The 18,996-nt window shown below is 40.9% G+C and overlaps 1 protein-coding gene across 3 annotated transcripts in view; it reads left to right on the forward strand.

The window, feature by feature from the left end:
• The window catches only part of LOC126392819 (neuropilin-2-like), a 117,622-nt gene that overhangs the window by 22,726 nt on the left and 75,900 nt on the right, over positions 1–18,996 (forward strand). For all 3 annotated transcript variants that reach the window (XM_050048476.1, XM_050048479.1, XM_050048478.1), the window contains exon 3: positions 10,432–10,613. In XM_050048476.1, coding sequence (XP_049904433.1) covers positions 10,432–10,613 — 182 coding nt within the window. The remainder of the gene's footprint in view (positions 1–10,431; positions 10,614–18,996) is intronic.

Below are 18,996 nucleotides of genomic sequence, written 5' to 3' on the forward strand. Positions count from 1 at the left end.
TGTGGCAGCATGAGACGTAAACATTAATGGCTTCCTCCTTTGCTGAGCCGTAGCATTAGCTAGCTCAGTGGTGCTAGCAGAAGATTTAGGTATTTTTGGTGCTTTGATCAGTCAAGTGCCATCTAGTTACATTAGGCAGACATCTCTATGGCTGATATCTTTAACATTCAGCAACTTACACTGAAACAATCTAGACTGATAGACATAGCTACAGGATTTTGGGTTGAACTATCTCTTAAAGGTAAGTCTTATTGTGTTGCCATACATATACAGTACATTTCTCCTTTTACAAACTGCAACACTCCAACACTCGGCATCTCACACCAACACAATTAAGATTGATAAACAGCACTACAGATATGAGGAAAAATATGAATTTTTGGGGTGAACTGTCCCTTCACTATGAGCATTGTAGTATCAAAACCTTCTGAGATTCTTTACATTTAAGTAGAAATACCCCAGACAAAAAAATACATCACATGTCATAGTCCTGAATTCACAATGTTACTTAAGTAAAAGTTCTATCAACAAAATATAATGTACATAAGTATCTAAAGTAAAAGTACATATAATTCAGAATGGCTCCCCTTAAAGGGTTTTGTTATTAAAGAATATTATGTTACTCAGTTATTGTCACTAACTAATACTGTACATGTAGGAGCATTGTAAAGTTGTAGTTTGTAGCCAACTTTAGATATATAAGGAGTATAGTACTGCATCATATCATATCATATCATGTGTTTTTATGTGTAAAAGTAGCCAGTAACTAGTAACTGGTAAGTGTCAAATAAATGTAGTGGAGTAAAAAGTACAATATTTGCTGCTGAATTTTAGTGAAGTATAAGTATACATAATATGGCATAAAAAATTGAGTCGAGTTGAAGTACCTCAAAATTGTATTTAAGTACAGTACCTGAGTTAATATGCTTACTTACATTCCACCACTGTGTAAAACATACTGTAAATGCTTTGTGATATTGGAATATTTCATCATATGCATGCACACAGACAAACCTGACCGGCAGGCAGAAGTCTCGGAGACATGACCGAGAGGAGAGCAAAAGGTAGAGTGATGTGATGTGACACTGGCCTTAGGGCAGGAAGGAAAAAAGAGAAAGTTGGAGGGAGAGATGAAGAGACTACATGACAGAGAGAGGAAGAGAGTGGAAGCAGCATTTGGTGTGACAGTGGATGTTCATTTACCAGCTGTGGGCATTTAGCAGCTGCCTGCATGTTTGAATTAACATCACAGCGACTCTACCAGCAGGAGAGCCGTGCATCCAGACAAGCATCCCAGCACAAAGCTGGAAGACACTGTTATTAGAAAGCTACAGAGAGGAGAGCGCACCTTGGGACCCAGATGTGTGGTACAACACGGTTTAGGTTTATGTTCAATCAAAATTCCTCACCAGGCAAACTTTTAGGCAGATTACATGGATGCCTGTGTAGAGATGCAAACCATGCCGCATCCTGCAGCTGTGATCATGATCACATTACCTCTCACAGGGAGAGGCGTCTTGCTGTGTTAAGAAACGTAAATCAAGGGTTAATCACCCGTGTGCCATAACTTTCAACAGCAACTTCTTTCAGGCAATCAATAACTCAACCAAATAAAACTTACCTGAAACTACAAACGTTAGGCTTCACCTAAAGTTTATGCTTAAGCTTTGGAAACAACTCTGTGAGATTAAACAGCTCTGACTGGTCAGTAACAAGAGCTATTAGGCTTTCCTCCATTTTTGTGGTTGATAGTTAACTCAGGCAGGCATTTCATTGTGTTCTTCCAATTCAACCGCAGAGATAAATCAGTAATGATAGGGAGCTTTAATCAACTTGAGGCGCAGTTTGTTTCTCCATGCCCAAAGTGCATGAACTCCAGACACCTCTTCACTATTGGAAGTGAGGAAAAGGCATCCTCCACTGCTTAAGACACGTCCAGTGTAATCAACACCTCACCCTGTTTACCAAGAGACCTGGCTTGAACCAGAATCACTTCCTTTTTCACCCATTCACCCCTGTCTGTGTGATAGACACTCAATAGCTTAACATTGAGGAGTGAATTGAGATTTCTGACACTTACTAATCATCACTAACCTTCACATGAATTAAATGTGACACATTGCACTTTGGGGGATTGTTAGCAGGACGTAGTGCACATGCCATAGGCACTACATTAGTGACTTTGACACAACCCTGAGGTTACTGAAGTAGGTCTGAAATTTGAAGATGCGTTAAGCTCCAAGGTGGTGATTGTAGGAAATCCTCCTTCTCTGTCACACACACACACACACACACACACACACACACACACACACACACACACACTCAGGTAATGCAGGTAATGATGATAATATCAGTAGTCTGATTTACAGACACTCCCCGAGGCCCTGAAGGTCTGCCTGATCAATGTCTGTTACTGTAATGACTGTGTGTGTGTGTGTGTGTGTGTGTGTGTGTGTGTGTCTTTGAAGGACTGACCCTGATCAATGTGTGTTAAAGCCATAATGAGGAATCGATTGGTTGTCCTGGAGACTACTGCCGGACACACACGCTCTCTCTCTCTCTCTCTCTCTCTCTCTCTCTCTCTCTCTCTCTCTCTCTCTCTCTCTCTCTCTCTCTCTCTCACTCANCCCTCACTCACACACACACACACACACACACACACACACTGTCCATCTGTCTGCAGTAATAGGCCTATTACTTGATAACAGTGAAGTCAGTCATCCTCCTCACTCTCTATTAACTGCTTCAGTGACAGACTGACTACGGCTGCTTTTCCTCTATACAGGTATATGAATATATATGCAGAGGTTGAGCGTGTGGGTCATACTCATAAACTTAAATTAATGCACACCAAATTAAAACACAGCTTTAGTGTGTCCACAGGTCCATGCAAACAAAACATTTCTCTATGATTTAATTACTGTGAATCCACGTCTGGTCTCATTCCAGTCATCGAATACCGGCACTTGGGCAGTGACTTCCACATCAGACACCGACGAAAAAAGCTGTCATTTCACGTTGGCATTATACCCAGCTGGGCGCTGTCGGTGTGTAATGGCACCTGATGGTGTCAGGGGTAAACGTAGGGTGGGCAGGAGGGGTGGTGGATGGATCCAACAATCAACGACTTTCACGTAGGAGGCTAGTGTTAGCTTCCTGTATGAATGTAAAGCCAAATGCTGGTATTTTTTCTAAACCTAACCACTTGCTTTTGTTGCCTATACCCTACCAATTGCATGTGTTGGCTAAATGTAACTACGTGCATTGTCAATTTACGGTGTTTTTCCGACATAGTACAATTATTTTGAAATAGACTTCATGCAAGCAATTTCCTGTGAAGATGGAAGTGTATTTTGAAAACATACAATGCATTTAACAGGCAGAAGTTGACATGGCGCCCTAGAATACCAACAACAGACTCAACCAGGGTACCTGGCATGTCATATGTAGATGTGGAAAGTCCTTGACCAATACGTAACAAGGTCGGAGTGAGAATGTGTTGGTGAATCACATTAGGTACTGAAAATGAATGCATTTTCTGAGTCCAATGGAGACAATAAACCACTTTCTAGACCAAGGCAATGGCTATGTTGAATGTATGGACCCCCAGCTCTTAATTCAGTAGTAATATGCAAGAAGCTCTCCTAGCATGGATTCTTAGCACTGCCTGTGAACATTAAGAAAACCCTTTCAGGCTCTGTGTTTCAAATGCTGCATAATGCTTATGAATATGTAGTGTTTGAAATTCTTGGTCTCCAGGGATGTATATAGTATATAGGAGAACGAGAAGTAGGAGTAAGGAAGAATCATCAGTAGCAGCTGCTGAACCAGAGCCTGTCATGCCTTATGGGACTTATCAGTGCAGCTGGAAGCATCTTTGAACAGTCAGAGGGCTTGGCTGAATCCAGCAGCTCCATAATTGTTCTTGTGAGCCTAACAGTCCAGTTTTACTTCCCTATAAAATAACGATTTAGCTTGAATTGTGCTGTGTCATTCACGTGGCTGAAGCAGGAAAGAATGAAAATACTCAGTGTTTCAGTTCCTCTAAAAATGTTTGTGTGGGGCCCACCCATGATCCCACTTCTCTTTCAGCAAAATGTGCACGAGCAGATGGTTAAGTTGGAAACAAAGTACAAAACAACAACAAAATAAAAATGGAAATGACGTATTTGTTAAAAAAAGAATACCCAGTAATATCTTGTGTATAAACATTAATGTCAAATTCCAGTAAAATCCATAATTAACTTCATAGTGTGTTCTTAGTGTACTCACTCTTAGACAACTTCAGTTTAATTTAGTCCATTTCAATTGTTGCTTAGACTTTCCCCATATTTGCAGCTCAAATACATACAAGTAACGACAACAAAACACACAAGAAATTTAAATTTTGGCCAATTAAGATTTCATGACTTAATAATATTTTAATGGATGTGCATTTTTGTGTTTTTTCAACATTGTGAAAACACTGACACATATCACTTCTCGTGTGGCTTGCTTTCAGCTCTTGTTTGTGTGTGTGTGTGTGCAGACGCTCTGTCTACCACTAAGGGCACCACTGACGTTTGAAAGAAATGTGCAGGTGTAAGAAGACAACTCCCGACCTAAGAGAGAGAACGTGTGAAAGGCAATTAAGACCAAAGCAGGAGGGAGGAGGAGGAGGAGGAGGAGGAGGAGGAGGAGGAGGAGGAGGAGGAGGGGGACGAGGAAGGGTGGAGGGGTGGAAGTGCGTCTGTATCCAAACCTTTTCCTTGGTTCACGTCAGACAGGCTTTGCAGAGCTTTCTCACTCAGGAAACACCCCTACCCACTAGCACACATTAATCTCTCATAAGCACCATTGTTTTATTCAGCTTTAAGTCTACTCCCTTAATCTGTGTTTACAATCCAACACAAATTCTTGTCCTTGTTTACAGCTGCATCCTCCCATGCTACACATTTTGGAACTAACAGTTGTTTTTCATCATTTCCTTCATGTTAGCAAGGGAAAAAAAACATCTCGTACACTGCTTGTTGACAAGGGAATTTCGGGAAAAGTGTGGGAGAAACAAATTCAGACTCCTTGTCATTCCCTATGGCAAGTCTCAGAAAATCACTGATTGGCTGCAGTGAAGTATATTGGGGAAGAGGAGAGAGGGAGAGAGAGAGAGAGAGAGAGAGAGAGAGATGATGGGATTAAACGATGGGATTTGTTAGAAGCTGTGTACCTCCTACACAGAGACAGATTGGAGGAAACCTCAAACCCTTCTATAGATCCATCTGAGTGCATGGCCACAGGCTCTGTGTGTGTATCAGTGTGTTTATGAGTGGGACAGAAGGTCTGTGTGTTTGTGCAGGTCGCTTGCATACGTGTGTGAGTGCTGACTTAGAGGTAGCAGTGAATGTCTTTGAGGCACAGGGCTGTGGGGAGGGAGGAAGGGATGGAGGGACACCTGTTTCTGTCTGTCTGAGGGGAGGAGTTGGCAGGGTGAATGCAGTGTCATGTTCTCACACTGACTACGTCCACACTGTGCCGGCTGAATTTGAAATCTTTTTTCTCTTCGTTTACACTTTTCAGATTCATACCTCTACTGTGTATGAATCTGAAAAATGCCTCCCATTTTAGTATGGATGAGGAAAAATGAGCTTTGTAAAACCATTATGTAAGGCTGCTCAGACACTGTCAGGGGCTATCACTGGGTTCTCATCCAAATATAGTGCAACATTTTCAGAAAACTGGAAAACGAAAATGCAAATTTACACATTTTTCCATTCATTACTGTCATGTGAATATTGGGAAGTGGTTCATTGAGATTAACAGTGGGTGGCACTAATGAGAAGAGGGAGCAAGAGATGACGCTATTTAAAGAATGCCAGTTACAGCTTAAAGAAAGGAAAACAATGGATGTATAGAAACGGACACAGTGAACAATGGAAATCATACGTTTTCAATAGTTCATTAGCAATCTCCTCATTGGTCCACACATACCTGATGTTTCATCTGCTGCCATCTTTCGTCTCGCCAGTAAAGCTTAGGTGACATTTAAGTCACATGATTTGTGTACATCATCATTTATTTGCCAAATCTGCTTCTATTGCATTTACCATTTGCCTTTTACTAAATGACCTGACCACTTTTTGTAATATATTTTTTCTTAATTTTTGGCGTTTCCACTCAGGTTTTTGAATTGAAAATGTGCATACAAACATGTGGACGGCATGTAACTGCCTGTCGGCTCTTACCCACTCTTTGATCACTCATGTCAATATAGCCTATCACACAGTAAAGCTGTTTGGCTCTATTAACATATAGGTGATGATGGAAAGAAGGAGGGGACAAAAGCAATTTAACCAGCAGAGACTCAGCAGAGTAACTGAGCTGCTTTCTAACTAGATGTTAACTGTGATACACAATCTTATTGGTTTACAAAAGAAATGGGACAAAGAAGAAGAGATTTATCCCTTTTCCTGTTGTTTGTCGATGAGGGCTCTGACATACCAAGCCGACGGCTGGCTATTGGTCAGTGTTGGGCAGTGAGTCGCCCCAGTTTTTGCGGTGTGCCCTGCACCGTTGGCACCAGTTGGTCCTTGCTGGCTTCATTTTTTGGCCGTTTCAGCATCTAGAATTGGCACTGGACCTAGCGGAGCCCATCGATGAATGAAATCACTCTGATTGGCAGTTTAGCTCAGTACAAGAGAAACAAGAGTGAGGAAAGCAATCAAATGACTATCTATCTATCTATCTATCTATCTATCTATCTATCTATCTATCTATCTATCTATCTATCTATCACTCTGTCAGTCTGTCAGTCTGTCTGTCTCATCCTCCATCTTCTCTCTCAGCATCATTAATAAACTGTAATTTGAAATTCAAATATTCACAAAATTCTAACATCCTCTCTCTCCCCATCTCTGCCTCCACTGTCTCACCCACACACTGGCTCTTGGCCACTGGTTATGTGCCTGACAGCGCATTAGAGAAAGCTAGAGAGGAAAAGGGGATGGATAGAGAAAAGGAAGAAGTCAAAGAATGAGTGTTAAAAAGTGAAACACACACACACACACACACACACCAAAAAAAAACAAAAAACAAATTGCCAGAAAAGAGAAGAAAAAGAGATCTTGTCAGGATACGAGTAGCCGTTAAACAAAGTTGTCATTTCACAAAGGAGGAGGAGGAAACTGTCGCTGGGATGAGGCGTTCTCTTGGGAAAATATGACAAGAACTGTGACACGTACACACGCATGCACACACGCGCGCACAGATGCACACACACATGCTCACCGTGCAGTGACAGCTTGCGTCATAACTGTGGTGTTAGTTCCACGCAAAGCAGACACAAAGCATGATGGGAGAGTGGGAGGTGTATGACCCTCATTATGTCGGGAGCTTGCTCACCTGTCATAAAACACCCCGAAAACACACTCATACACAAAAACACACTCAGACATGAACTGCATGCACATACATGGTGAGAGCCAGAGCGTAAAACACACACTCTTTTGTGTGTCTGTGCACAAGTTACACTGTGTCCATGCACAATAGAGATCTTGTCTGTGGACTTGGCAGCCTTTTATAAAGCTATGAGGGTTCTGTAGTGTTAAGTCTGCTCCTATTGTCTTATTGTTACAAGACGAGAGGTAATAAGACAAATGTGTACACACTCACGTTTGATAACTGTCACTCTGACAGCTGGAGTAACACAGGATCACAATGAAACACAACATCAAATATCCACCACCTATGTAATCCTGTCCATGTCAGTTCAAGTCAAGTCATGTGAAACGAGTTCTGTGTGTGTCTAAGTATATGTAAGTTTGTGTCTGAGCGGAAATGTGTTGGTCACATTAAAGTGGTCAATAAAATTCAAACCACTAAACTTCACGTTCAGGACTTAATTCTTGGTTATGGTTAATGGTTGGGGTAAGTGTCCAGGGAATTAATATTATCCCTCGTAAATTCAGCAAACCACAGTCCGCTAGCTGTGTGTTCTGTGTGTTCATTGAAAAAAGATCTGGTGTTCAGCCCTGGCTCTTTAAATGGGAAACAAACAAAGCCACCCAACACAATACCAGCTATTCCTTCTCTTTGACATACTCACCCATGCGAAACAGAGTTACACCATGATAGTAATAAAGAGTAAAAAACATTGCAGATATAGCCAGATCTTCTGAAGGAGCACAGGGTGTATTAAGGCCCCTCCAAATTGCACAAAAAAAACCCTCCAAGACCTCATTTAGATACGTATATGACCACAGATGGAGCCTTCGATACCAGTGTGTATATGTGTGTGTGTGTTTTGGTTCCCGGGTTGAGGAATGATAGTTCACATAACTGTGAATGCATGCTAATAAATAGTGAAAAGATTAACACCCCTTTTATATTTGTGTGTCCTTAATGTGTCTGTACAGTAGCATTAAAACACCATGTGTGGTACCTCTATCATCCCATGGTGCATGTTACTTCTGTTGAGATACTGAGAGTTCCTCTCTCACTGGTTTATGGTATTTTTAAAAAGTAAATTATTTTGTTCTTAAATGTTTCCTCTTAAACTGTGCAGATAAGACAGGATATGTTGGGTTCAATATTGGAGCGTTAGAGGCACTGTGGTCAGACTGATCAATATGATGGACGTAGATGTGTAAATACAGTCCAGCCATAAGAGAAACACTAATTGAAATTCACTCAGCTCAGGAGTCAAACCTTATGTCTTCTTTCATGTCAAGTTGCTTAAGGAATTTCTCTCCAGGAAGCTATTTTAGAGCTGGACAGGTGTGTCTTTGGTATCCAGACACAGAGGCAACACTCCTGCTGTGGGTCTGGAGACAGGTCCCAACATTTGTGGTCAGAAAACATGACAGAAATGGGAATAAAAATAGATTTCAAGTCAGAACATTTCACTTATGGATAAAAAGGGTCCCATGCAGCCTTTCTGCTTTTCTGTTTGTGTTTTTAGATCAGTTCAGATTTGATTGTGCATCTTTCATGGCTTTTTGTGTGTATGAAAAGTACAAAGGCTTATAAAGAAGTTGGAGCACTTGATGTGACATGACAGGAATATTGTCACTTTAATGTTAGTTGTTGATAGTTCCCATTTTAGTCTTTGAGGATTCCTTGTTAATCATAATCCTTCTGTTCCTTCATTTAGTTCTGACATGATTAGTCATACTCAGCACCTTCCTTCTACAAACTGTACAGTAGTCGGCAGAAAAGTGTGAAATATTTCTCAGGGAAATAGAACCAGGGAAATGCAGAAGTGACCTAAATCCACTGTAAAAAGTGAAAAATGTGCATTTCTCCAAGAACTCCGGGAACTGCCTGAGTTACAAACATTATTGAATTAGACCTGGGCAAAGATGTAAACTGGAGTCATTTGTTCCAGATTAATCCTTCGCTAGCATCAAAGGCTGTAGGGTGCATCCATAGTTCATACAGCCCTCACACTCTTTGACTTTGGCCCCAGTGTAACATAAAGCACAAGACATATGAGGCTTATTTTCTCATTTTCTATCAATTTTTTGCACAACTAGGACTTGTTTGGCTGTAACTTCTTTTGAAAGCTTTCTGTTGCTTTAAATATATCAGGGAACGTAGAAGTCACTTTGAGAATAACAAGTAGAAAATAAGTTAATTAATTGCATGAGATGGGGAATTGGTTTTCTTTTGCATTTATAAAGTTCAGCACACATGTGACACTACTGTTTCCTCATGCAAGCTGAAAGGAAGCGCATCATCTTACAGTCACACTCTCCTTTTGTTTGTATTATATGAGAGTTATAATCCATAAAATGGTGTTCTGTAGACCATGAAGCCCGTAGCAGTCGGAGTATATAATCACTTGATTACAGTGCAGTTATTGAATTTAAAAAAAGGTTCCTATTTCTATTTTGCCTCATGCAGGTGGTTCTTTTCCTCCTCCACCATCTGCCAATGTCTTCTGCTGCATTCATTTGAATTGTAATGACACCCATGCTTCTGCCGATAGTAACTGTGCTTTCAGAAGTCCCTCTAGCCACTGATAGATGCAAACAATTTGCTCATTGCTTCCGTTTTGTAGCCAAATCCAATGCGATGCCTGCCAGATGAAAAAACTAATAAAGAAAAAATGAAAAAACCTAATAACAGCAGAGGCGAAGCAGCTTGAAAGGATTTAACAATTTCCTCTTCCTCAAATTAAAGTCTCGTCTCCCTTCTACTACCAAACACCTCATCAGTACATTAATTAAATGTCTGTACATCAAGCGTGTACAGTAGCAGATATTTAGTACTGTGGGTTAATAATGTCCCTGTGGTATTGCATTTCACTGAATGTGATATTTGCATTTACTGTTTCCATAAGCTGCAAATATCAGAATAGCAATAAAATGGTGTACAGATTTCGTTAAGTGCAGTTAATCACATGTGTGTATGTCGGAGAGAAGGTATTTAATGATATCTGTCTCTACTCTGCAGGTATGACTATGTAGAGATCCATGATGGAAACTCAGAGTCAGCTGACCTCCTGGGGAAGCACTGCAGCAACATCGCCCCTGCACCAATCATATCGTCAGGGCCCTCACTCCACATCAAGTTCGTATCGGACTACGCCCACCAGGGGGCGGGCTTCTCACTGCGCTATGAAATTTTCAAAACGGGTAAGTGGATGCTTGTTTCCTAACATGTTTTTTTTTACTTGGACTCGCTCTAAGAAAATTACTTTACTTTTGGGACAGACAAGGTGATAGTAGGGGGTGGGATACACATCAGGCTGTTCTCATGCACTGTTGGTTCATTTTCCTACCAAAAGTAATGCACCAAAATTTGTAAATACATCATAAATAATGATGAGCCAGTAATTTGTGGATAGTCTACATATTTTAGAAGGCAATAAGGTGACCAATGAGCCAACGGAAATAAAGAAGTAAGCGGGTCAAAGCGGTTCAGTTAGTAGACAGGTTGGGGTGGTAGGTGGGTCAAAAAACACAGGACTTACCCCTGGAGATGTGTGATGGCACGGTGTGAACTTTAAGTAATTTTAAAGTACATTGTCACCATGTTTTTTCCCCACCTTAATCTAACCTCCATAATTGTACTTTTCTAAACCTAACCTCCATAACTTTATGTTAATTACATAACTTTATATTAAGGACGTAACGTGATTCGTGGGCCACTAATTTGTAAGATATCATATGAACTGTTGTGTGTGCTTTTTTGTAGGTTATCATACAAACGTTTGAATGAAGATGCATTGAATGCATAGGCATAGTTTATTTTTTTTCTAAGTTACAGTTAAAGTCATAGTCTACTGTATATTGTACAGGAAATTTGTATCAAATCAGGAGTAAACTTTTTTTGTGGTGCAGCTGAAACAGGGCATTTTAAGTTTATATATTACTCGATATAGAGTTAATGAGGCATTGGAACAAGCAGACACAGATAAGCAGTACGTGTTCAGAACACTGTCATTTATTTCCTCCTTTTTATTTTAGGCAGACAGTAGAAGTTGAAAGACATTGGTGATGATATGCAACGAAGGTCTCAGGCCAGACTTAAAGAAATAATACTGTGATTACATGGTCAGCCTCTCATGAACCTCAGGATGCCCCAGTATGTGACATTGTTGTATGGCCTTGAATAGGTTTCTTCTTCTAATGAAGCAATACCCTACTTAAAATTTGTATTTTCAAAATCCAAGACTCACAAGATGAACATTATCCCTGTAATTGACCCTCAGACATGGACAGACTTCACAAAAGTGACCAGGATTTTAGGAGGATTGCACTTTTACAAACAGGCTATTAGTAACTGCATTACGAGCTACTCATAGAGGACTCAGCATGCTTCATTAGGTGACCAAGCCTCGTTTATCCCCAGTGTCATGGGAGACAGAGAGAAAGAGACGAGAGACACAGCAGAGGACCCTTGAGAGCCTTTTAGACTGTCCAGGCGAGACATCTCTCCCCTTCATGGCACTTTGTGTGTGTGCGAGTGTGTGTGTGCGCCTGACATGGCTCCCCTTCACGCTGCCATGGGTCAGCCAAAGCGAGACCAATTGAGATCAAGGGCAAGTGAGACAGAGGGGCGCATAGTGTCGGCCCCACAGCCATCTTGTCCCGTTCCCCCTGAAAGCATTCCACACATGCCCGCTTAATTGAGTCCTGAGCCCTGTTCCCCTGGGACACACACACACGCACACACACACAGAGGGCTGAGGTTACTAACACAACACGTGCGGTTGTCGGTGTTTCTCACTTGCTGGCACCAGTCTGTTGGGATTTTGTGTGTGTGTTTGCGTGTTTTTTGGCCTGACACAGTCCACCTGATGGACTTAAAAACAACAAGGGTGTCAGTGTTCACACCCTGGCACCCTGGGGAGAGAAAGACAGAGAGACAGAGAGCGATTTGTGAATCAGTGAATTGATGTATGACTTTCTGAAGAAAACCAAACTAAAACATGAAACACTGTTACGGTATTTTCATGTGAGACATTCAGATGAAGTCCATATGTTTACAGTTTTCTTACAGGAACAATAGTTAGTGATTCATCATAAAGATTCAGTGCAACAAGTTTTAAAAGGTTTTTGTTAATCCAGAGCTGTTAAAATGTCTCATAAATGAGCATTCAGTTCCTTGAACTTAGATTAAAAACATCAACATATCCAGTGTTGGAGTTAAATGATTTTACATGACCACAACCATACACTAATTGATCAGCATAAAGCCTCTACTGGCAGGATGACTTTTTTTATGTGCCTTCGATATCTGTCTCAAACCACTGTTAAATAACAAATCAACTTTATGATGTGAAAATGTTTACGTTTAAGATTAGGCAAACATGGTTTGGGATAAAATAAGTAGTTGGTTAAGGTTATGGATCAAGCTTGGTCATGGAAAAGAAACCCACACTGACTTTCGGTATGAAACTGGAAGTGAAGAGCAGTCTACCATGTTAAAGTCTGACCTTTTGTTCATCCATCCATCCATCCATCCTGACTTCTGCTCGGGGCCATTACAGGGCTCTGTCACTTACATGTGATCAAATGCTTTCTGGGGGCATTTTGCTAAAATGACGATTTCTGATATTTTTCGTGGTTGGACAGTCTGTATTTAGAGGGAGTCCTACCCACGTTACCATCAGCTGCATAGTTCTCTGTTTGTGAGGTCAGCTTCTTTAAATGATAACTCTACTATATACTGGACTTCCTGTAGTTTGTCTGTGTAATTGTGTGTGTGATTGTGTGAGTGAGTGTGTGTGTGTGTGTGTGTGTATCCAGCCTTCCCTGGCACTGATAATGGAGCCATTTGGAACATTCAAGCTGTTGCCATACTGCTAACAAGATCTTGTTATCCTGGAAGGTGCAGCAGAACGTCTGGTTACGTGGGTGACTAGATTTGTGTGTATGTGTTTGTGTTTTACATACTGTATCGTCTCACAGTGAACTCCCTGAGTGTAGCTGCCTTTCCACCAAACACTTCTGGTATAAACCCATATGTAACCTGTACGGACGTGTACCTAAACCCTAGATTGGTTTTTGCTTTTCCACCACAGACAGTACTCATAAATGCAGATGGGGTTGTTAGATAGATAGATAGATAGATAGATAGATAGATAGATAGATAGATAGATAGATAGATAGACAGATAGATAGATAGATAGATAGATAGATAGATAGATAGATAGATAGATAGATAGATAGATAGATAGACAGAATTTTTTTAAAAAAAAGCAAGGATAGAGGCACTTCAAAAGAATAGTTGTCAAGCATACTTATGCTTTTTGTGATATTGTCTTTTAGCTTTTTAAAAAAATTTGTAAAATTTTGCAATAACAGTTCTTTGGTTTTATATATATCTATTCCATTATCTGTGTTTATTTTGAACATTAAAAAGGTGTAAAAATACAATTCTGGGTGCTTTTACTGAAAGCTTTCCTGGAGTGAGAACATTGTCTTTGGACAGGTAGTCAACTTATGTATGTGATGTGTTTGAAAATTATCTTAAACCAAGCAGAAGTCATATTCAATCTGTTACACTTTCCTGCGTTGTTTGGGTTGATAATGGTTTTGCTTTTCTTCTCTATATTTGGGGCCCGCCAGGGACGTTCTGCCACGATCCCTTCCTGTTGCTGGGGCCTGTGTTTTGGAGTAATGAGAGGGTTTGTGTGTGTGTGTGTGTGTGTGTGTGTGTGTGTGTGTGTGTGTGTGTGCATGCATGTTGGAGGAGATTGTCCCCCACTCTCTGGGTGTCCTAATTACTGGACCCCTCAAAGATTAACAGTGTAATCAGTCTGGAAATGGCACACATACATTTACAGAGACTCATATCTACCATAGAAAACATCCACCTAAAACACAATACCATGAATGTGTCTCCTGTCTTCTTACAGTGACATTCGTCGGACACATAGTACACATATACAGCTTCTAAATATGGACCTATAATGCACTGATGCAAACATGCACATGCACAAAGATTCTTGCACGCATGCTAGTAACCGACATCAAAATTAAGGGCTTGGGCAAACACAAAAAAATACTTGAAAACAAAAAGCACATGTACATGCTACACTTGTTTTTGTTTACAGCTTAGTCACTATGGATACTGTAGTAAAATTCCAGCCAATAGGAACACAGCCGCCAGAATGTGGCGACCAATCAACGTTGACTGTCTAGGCAGTGTGCCCCCAGCTGTTATTGTGACCCAGAACTCTCCAGACACACACACACACACACACACATATATGAATGCACTGATGCAGGCTGGACGGTTACTCACAAATGCAGGGCAGCTTGTAATGTCTGCACGCAAACGCTTACTTACACACACACACACACACACACACATTTTACCTATTTTTGTCACTTAGAAGAGCATTTAATTGACTTTGATTAATGTCCTGGACATTAACCCTTACCTTAACTTTGCACACCTAACCCCATCCCTTAACTTAACCATAACCAAAAAGAAAATAATTTTAACCTTAAATTTTACCTTGTGGGGGCTTTTGACATAAATTAGAAATGAGTCTTCATAGTGCCACCGTGTGAACAGATTTTTGTGAGATACACACACATACACACACACACACTCCTGTGGCAGTGTGATGTGGAAGCTATCGTGACAATCCTTCCAATAACTGCTGTTGTTTACATTCTACCAAATACCTTCAGGCACTTCCTCTCTGTTTCTGTCGGACTACCCATCAAGCCAGTTTATTACACTGTCTAACCAATCAGATTACTTGCTCCTCCTTCCTTTGGCTTCCACTGAGGAAAGTGGATCCAGATCGCACCCAGTGAGGAGCGAAAGTTTGCTCTGTGGTAGGGCTGATGTACTGTAACAAACAGCAGAGGTATGATTTACCTTAAAATGCACAACAGACCTGAAGGAAATATAATGTTTTACTGGTGTTAAGTGCAGAATAATGTGCCTTTTTGAAACATCTCTCAAATAGTGGCTTTGCTCAGATTGCTATTTATAAGTATTTTTTCAATGTACCGCCTACAGATGGGACTTTTATAATGGAGAAATGTGATGGATGAATGAAGAATTTGGAGATGTCTTTTTTCTGTAAAAGATGTGTTTACATGGGTTGGTTTGTAAATATTAAAATAAAGCAGACTTGAGTTATGTCTTCCGAGATGTCAAACTCAAGAATAAATCTGAAAATATTTCCCTAATTTACATCATCAAAGTAATGCTGGGTTGGAGCTTTTAGCAAATTGCATTGGGATAGCTAAAGGGGTGGTTGTCTTGTGACAGTTTGATTTCATATGCCGGCGCTAATTTGGTTGAATAGGGAGTTTATTGTGAAGGGAAATCCCTGCTGTGATTCAGTGACAGAGGCTGAAATGTAATGTCAGAGGAGTTTCAGTGCCGCAAGCCTCCGACTTAAATGACGTTGAGGTGGAATCGAACCATACATGGAAAAACCAAGCTGTGGTTTTGAACTGTTGAGCTGTGTGTGGGCCTGCGGTGTGTGTGTCTGTCAGTTTGTGCATGTTGAGTCTCCTGTGCATGTGGACTGATGTGTGTGTGTGTGTGTGTGTGCGTGGTGGAGGGAAGGAGAGAATAATTGCGGGTTTGATCCGACTAATAGCCCATTGGCATGACAGACAGTTTGAATGAAAGTAGATGTCTGCATGCCAGCTTACCACACACACACAATCGCACACACACATTTATATAGGAAATAAAACTCACAGTTTAGATGAATGAAAGTGTTTGCATGCCAGCTTGCTACACAAACACACACACACAGACTCACACACACAGACAGAACTTATCCCGTCTCCCCGAGATCAGTGAGCCATAAGCAAGAGCGCCAGATCTACCCAGCAACACACACACACGCACACTTCCTCTAACCTTACCCCATAGTGAAACACGTGTTTCTTTCACACTCATCCAATTCAAACAGATGGGAAGTGAGGAGAAAAGAATAGGAAATGAGACAGTGGGAGGGAAGGGAATGATGGAGCTGTGGAAGATGAAAAGATGCATGGGACGACTGTTAAAAAAAGAACAGCAGGAGAGAAGAGAGTAAGAAAGATCAGAAGAGAAAAGCAGAGAAGTGGGGGATACACGATTTTAAAAAGGAAGGAGAAATGAATGAGGAGAGAAGTTGAGCGGAACGAAAGTTACAGAAAACAGACAGATGTACGTCAATTTAGTACAGAGGGGACTACAAGCAGTGTTGAATATTTTAAACACATTTCCAGTATAGTCTTTTTGGATTTGAGTATACTTGAAAAATAGCAAGGAGGAGGGACAAGGTGGAGACGGGCCTGAGAGAGAATGTGGAGAAGGGACAGACAGGAGAAAGGAGGGCACAAGTGTTTTTGCGATGTTCATGAACATGAAGTAATGAGAAGGGAATAAAATTGCTGTCGGCAACAGAACTGGTCAGGCGTTCACTCTACACACACACACACACACATACACACACACACACATGCTCATAGTCACGCAGACCGGCGCTATCCAGCAACTGACTCTGCAGGGGGGCCAGACGCAAGGGGAACCCCGTGAGAGACTGTGTGTGTGTGTGAGTGTGTTTGCTTGTATCAGAGGTCACGTACACGAGGGAGAAGGTCACAATAACAAGCAAATCAGACTGGAAAGTGGGACAGAAAAAGACACAAACTGGGATATATCAAGACAATCTGTGTTAACTAAAAATAGATGGTTGCAGTGGAAAACGGATGATCCAGTACTTCCAGGATTTCACGATGTTGCACTCGCAACAATTAACACAAATTGAGCCAATCCCCCTTGAATTCCACCTTCTTTGTCTTTGAATTCTTTCTCCAATCACCACAACATTACTGAAAATGTGACTATTTAAAAGAGGTAAAATTTAATTTCATTATAGAGCTGCACGCAGCCTATTGATTCACTCAGCCCCTCTCCCACTGTTTATCATGAGACTACCACTGCAGGACCGGAGCTCTGTGCACACAGTGACACAGCTAACTGTTAGCATCATAAAGCTAATGTTACCCAACAAGACTGTTGTATGTTACTGCTGCGGCAGGGCTTCTGCCCAAGTGAAAAATATGACGAGTAGGGATGCGATCATGTTGTGCTGTTTAAGCTCTTGCTAACAAGGCAGAGACAACAGGAGGAGAGCATTTCAAGGGGACAGTACTTCAGCGCTGCATCAAACGAATCCTGGAGGGACTGATGATCACATTGAGTGCATTTACATGGACATTTAATAACACATAACCTGGTTATGATTATTTGGGATATGGTGTTTACATGAGCCCAGAGAAATCAGATTCTTCATACACTGTGTACTTGAAAAATAGCCTTCTATCTTCTACTTTTGCTGTAGCCATTGTCTTGTGTTTCTGTCACTTCACTTGGCTAGAGCCATGCCTGCGCAGGTAGTCAGCAGCAATCTTTCAGGGTACTTCAGGTGGCATCTTCGGGTATTATCCTAGTTTCTGATAACAGGATGTGGTGTTTAAATGCTCAAACACATAAACGAGATACTCATTATCATTAACCATTTTCCTAGACAGCTGCCATACAAAATCAGTGATATTTCAGAAGGAAGTTAAGATGATTTAAAGGTTAGGTGTGAAGGATTTAGAAGAATCTTTTGGCAGAAATTGTGTATAATATTCATTACCATGTTTTCATTACTTTCTAATCACCTCAAAATAAGAATTGCTGTTTTTATCTACATACGGAGCAGGTCTTCTCCCATGGAGTCCGCCATGTTGTTCTTCAGTACGCTAGCCCAGAAAGGATAAACCAAACACTGGCTCTAGATGGGGCCAGTCGCGTTTTTGCATTTTGGGTGTTTCGCATTAGCGCTAGTCTCCTACACACTTGTCACATAGGAGTAGTTTGAATTCTGCAACCTCACCACTAGATGCCACTAAATGCTACAGACTAGACCTTCAAAATAAAAGAAAAGGAAAAGTGGAGACAAGGAAATAAAAATGAAAATCCCTGGTTATTTCCACAAAAGTTTGTTTAATCCTGAATCTTTTTTTTTTTTTTTTTTTTTTTTTTTTAAAAAGGACCACGTCTCACACAGACATATTCAGATATTCTGTCTGCCTCTGACAGCATCTCTTAGCCTGCTAACTGACAGACTGGCTGAGTCCGTACTTATACTGGTGTAACAACCTAGTTTCCAAGGAGATCTCTGGCAAAACTAGACATTTAGTTGTGGACCAATTTCATTATTGACAGAGCTCAAAGCCCAGTAAATGCTACATAAGTCAGAAGAAGATGGATTTAAAGCCTAAAGACACACTTTGGGTTGCAGTTATGAGCATAAAGTGGAAGCTGTAAGCAGCCAATGTAGACAGCTGAATTGATCAAAATCAACGCGCATCTGGGCTGAAACACATCTGATGTAGACAGGTTGTTACATATAACTGTACATGAACACACTCACACATATTTTAATGCAGTCTGCATGCCAGAATACACACACACTCTCTTAATGTGTTCTTACTCCCTGTCTCTTCATTTACTCATGCAAGCACGCAAGCACAATAGCAGACACCCAAACAG

This window comes from Epinephelus moara, chromosome 7, assembly GCF_006386435.1.
Source record: "Epinephelus moara isolate mb chromosome 7, YSFRI_EMoa_1.0, whole genome shotgun sequence".
Classification (NCBI taxonomy): domain Eukaryota; kingdom Metazoa; phylum Chordata; class Actinopteri; order Perciformes; family Serranidae; genus Epinephelus; species Epinephelus moara.